Source organism: Athene cunicularia, assembly GCF_003259725.1.
Source record: "Athene cunicularia isolate RWA chromosome 2 unlocalized genomic scaffold, athCun1 chr2_part1, whole genome shotgun sequence".
NCBI classification, from domain to species: Eukaryota; Metazoa; Chordata; class Aves; order Strigiformes; family Strigidae; genus Athene; species Athene cunicularia.
Genome location: NW_020799095.1, coordinates 57,625,544 through 57,630,112, shown reverse-complemented (window position 1 = coordinate 57,630,112; position 4,569 = coordinate 57,625,544). Strand labels below are relative to the sequence as shown.

The 4,569-nt window shown below is 42.6% G+C and overlaps 1 protein-coding gene across 1 annotated transcript in view; it reads right to left on the bottom strand.

Annotated features, from left to right (window-relative positions):
- MYLIP (myosin regulatory light chain interacting protein) overlaps positions 1-3,788 on the bottom strand; it is a 15,334-nt gene extending 11,546 nt beyond the window's left edge. Inside the window, exon 1 of the mRNA XM_026842878.1 lies at positions 3,569-3,788. Within this exon, the coding sequence (XP_026698679.1) occupies positions 3,569-3,651 (83 nt within the window). The 5' untranslated portion in view covers positions 3,652-3,788. The remainder of the gene's footprint in view (positions 1-3,568) is intronic.
- Positions 3,789-4,569: the final 781 nt, after the last annotated feature.

Sequence of the window (4,569 nt, the reverse complement as noted above, 5' to 3'; positions counted from 1 at the left end):
CTGCAGCCGCCGATTCGCCCGCCCGCCGCGGGGCTGCCGGCCGGGGTTACCGGCGGCTACTGACCCGGAGTTACCCCGCACCGCTGGCCCGGCGAGCCCCGCTCCCGCCCAGCCAGACCCCCTCGTTTCCCCCAGCCGGAGTCCTCCCCGAATTGCCAGTGGTGAAGCAGAATCATCACCCCAAGCCCCAACGCCTCGCTGAGATGGACACGTGTACAACACAGCATTGTAATAAATAAATCATTCTGACAAACCTCCTACTTTTTACTTTTTTTTTTTTTTTTTACACTAACTGCTGCATTGCCTATCAAGAAATACAGAAAACTGAAAACAAACAGGACATAAGCCAGAGTTTAATGATCTAGATCTTGGACCATCATATCTATCTTTGAGCAAAAAGACAGCAGGCCTTTTCAAGCCAACGGGATTTTCCATTCAAAAAAATGTATAGCTACTCCAACTCCTCTAAACAAGCACCCTGTTCACATCTCAGACTTGTTTGTAAAACTACAGTTGACAGCAGCAGATTAAATTTGAATAGCATTCTTGCACTGAGGCATTTTCATTCCACTGAAGGCTGTTCCAAACTACAAAATCCTGTGGTGAAGTCAAATAAAAAATTAGAAATTGAGAACCAAAGAACAATAGAAATAAGCCACTTTTAGCCCTGTCAAAGGAAAGAAAGTATAGCAAGAAGGTTTTTTTTCCCCCCATGCAATTCTCCCATTCACAAAGCACTTAGTGGAGGTGGTTTGTTGCCAGAGTGGTCAGAGGTACAATTACAGCTTGCTCTGCCTTTGCACTCTGTAGCAAGAAGGCTCCCTTGCATAAGAAGATTAAAATGCATGAGGTTGTGATCTTCCACTGGATTATTGCACACTGATTAAAGATAACAGAAGCAGAGGGTGATGTTCAGTTGCCAGATCAGCTTTTCACAGAGCATGCAGAAACCTGAACATTAAATTGCCACAAACATACATCCAAGTTTTATAATTAAGTGCAAGACAAGGATCTCTAATAACGCAGTGGAACTGGGGTTGACAAAGCTTCCAAAGTATAGAAAAAAGGTAACAACTCAGTCATGACATTCACTATTATCATCATGATGAAGTATATCAACAACATTTAGAATTACTTGCATCTTCCCAGATTTCAAAAGCAGTCTCAACATGCATCTAATTTATATCTAAAAACAGCATCGAGGCAGCAAGCAAAAGACTGGGAGACTTCCTCAGCGTTCTTCACACAAGGGACCAGAAGGCAACAGCTCTGCCAGAAACCCCCTCTGCATCAGCTGTGGACATAACTGCTAAAGGAAACCAAGGAGACTCACCACTATTTCTTCATCGACCAGCACACTGACTTTGCAAGTAAAGGTAAGAAACAAGGTGTCAGCTGTAACTGTACAGCTAATCCTTGCAATTCCATGATAAGCCTACTGATTTAAAGTTCAGTGACAGGTTTAACAAGTTTGTCTTCTCCTTGATGCCACACATGCTTACATGCAAACTAAACATGAATGCAGTTATGTGCATATGTAAATCCTCAAGCAGACCAGAGTAGGGGTGGAAAAAAAGTAAATCTACTGAAACCCAGTGTCAACACTACAGAAATATACATTAACAACAGGCACTATGGAATTCTAGGTCCACTACACAAACTTCTGGGCATACCTAACTAAAAGGCAGCTATTGCAAATTATTTTACAACTTGTATTTGCTTTAGCAAGAGCACTAAAAATACTCGGGATATCGACTGAACAGCTTAGCTGAAGCCTCTGGACTATTAATGCTTGCAAGACAGAGTGACATTAAATACTAGTTTCAATGGCTGTTGGTCTCCAAAACTGTAAGCAATTCTTTCCAGAGCAGATTTTTCATAGAACACTTCTGATGACTGAGCCTCAATTAATTTTAAAATTTTGTTAAAAATAGTTTTAGAACAGTCTTAATTCAGACATAAAAGCTTGTCCCACCTCCAGCCTTTTAAACTCATCACTATAGTGAAGTACTTCCTATTTTGACATAGGTATACAAGCTCCATTACATTCTAGCTACAAACTGTCTTTTAGGCCCTCGGGGTATGTTTCACCAGTTCAAGCTCTTTAACTTACACAACCTGCCAAGTCTTGCATTGACAGTGTTGGAGACAGGAACACAGGTGTCTGCAAAGGCCTTGGGAAGTTGAACAAACATACATCAAGGACAGCATAAAAACATCAATGACATCAGCTTTAGGCTTCCTCAGATTCACCCTGATTTAGCCTGTGTGTGCAGACACACCCAACATGCTCTGGGTAACCTCTTCTGTCTCATCAGGCATGAAACTGTTGCTCCTTTCATTCTACATAGAAATCCTTCATTATTTGGTTTTATACTTACTGAGAATATTTAAGAGGACAAGTTTCTTTAAAGACTCAAAAAGAACCCAAAGATATACCATGGACAGTATAATTTATTTTTCCAAATAAAGATACAACAGAACTGGAATTTGGTTAGAATGCACTTGCCTTAAAGCTATTAAATAGGACAACTCTGGTCTAACTCCATAGCATTCTGAAATCTTCAACCAGATTGATGAGCTGAAACCACTGCTCCCCAAAGGCCTCTCCCTTGCACAACAGTTCAAAAATTAATATATGCATGCTAACTCGAAACATTTTTCCTATTAAACACCAGATCACGCAGTGAGCCTCTGACCAAATTCTTTAGACAAACATTCTGTGTAGAACCACCATGTTGTAATCATGGTCTTATTTCTACAAGCACACTAAAGTTAGGTGAGTAGTGAAAACATGTTTTGGCATTACAATATAGGCACAAGATTTCAATTTGCTCCATTTATATTAAAATATATATATAAAACTAACAGGAAAAACTAATGGAAAGGTCAGCATTAAACATATATGTGCACAGCTTTCTTTGATTACCACATGAATTGCAAGTGAGTTATCTTCAAAACTCGAGGAGGAAAAGTGTTCACTACTAATCTTAGAAGACTAATCCTTACAGTTGGTTAACAGTAAAACAATTTAGTTAGCAGGACTGGCCACAGAAGAAGCAAAACAGCTGTTACTTTTGTAGCCTCAAAGGGCCTGAAGCTATTTGAAAGTTACTGTAACATAATACCAGACAAAAAGGAATTCAGCAAGTTTTTCACTCTGTGGGAGGAATTGTTTCCTGCCTTTCTGTACCAGTGGTTTAGAACGACCTAGAGTAACACCACTGAACAGGGGTTACTATCGGACATGCAAATACCATATAAATAATTTGCTACTGGTAGCTTAGTTTCTTCTACTTCCAGCACTAAGTGCTCATGGAATTACCTACACTCACTCATTACTGATAGCCACAGAATACTTATATTACCAGTTTGGGGTTTTTTTATATAAATGTTTTATTCCTTTTGTAAAAATGAAAATAACACTAAGGTTTTAAAACTACACAGAAAACTCAAGCAGTATTGCTGGAAGATGGAATAGATTAAACCAGTTTGTACTCACTTTCATTGTTTTTAATTTCTGTACTTTATAATAAATTCGATCTACTCGCAGCCATCTCGATCTTACCTTGTCTGTTCCTGTAAGATAAGATGGGGCTCTACAAAAAACTTGACTCTTAATTTCAATCGATAAGGGGCTAAACCATCCATCTGCTGGGAGATCCTGTTCCTCAAATTCAGCCACAGATTCTCCCCTTTGCTGCCAGTGAACTGCAGTCCAAAATAATCAACTTCTATAATTCCCAACCTTCTGCAAACCTGAAAGAAAGAGATTCTTTATGATAAGGCTACAACACAACAATGAAAAATATCACCTGAATCAAGTATTGTTTGAGACTGCTCACTTAAAACACACACACAAAATAAACCCTCTGTAAGCCCCTTTACACAAAAGACACTTGGATTTTAAGTTGCATACAAACCAGCATGTAGACAAATACTAAGAATAAAACGGGGATTTCTCCACCAGCCCAAAGCTACATGGACTTCCATGGTTAAGTTCCATCTCCCTTTCTTGCCCCTAGGACAGGCGCCTAAGGGTGTCAGTGGATTTCCAAGAGAGGAGAGTGTCTGTTAACACTACAGCCGATAGCACTTCCTAGGCAAGAAGAACGAAAAAGTACAACCCACAAGTTTTATTTATATGCCACCAGCAGGCTGGGCTGCTACGTTCGGCTCCCTCCGGCATCCTGACGGCAGCCGCCGCAGCCACACCGAGGCGGTGGCGACAGAATGGCGAGAGCACCTGGACGACAGCTTCGGCCAGCACGGCCCCACCAGGCCACGGGGAACCATGCCGGCACGGCCCGGCCCGGGCGGCGTCACCCGGCCAGGCGGGTCCCACTCGTGCCCCCCGCCCTGGGGACAGGCGGAGCAGGCTGCGGCAGCGGGGCCGAGGCCTGCCTTTCCCACCCGCGCTGTCAAGGGGAAGACGGCAGGGCCGGGGAGCCCCGAGGCGGGGGACGCTGCAACCCCTGCATGCAACATGGAGGGGGAATAAAAAAAGAAACAAACAACCGAACCACCAACTACAAGCCCGAAGGGAAGCGGGGAGCCTGCGGCGCCTCC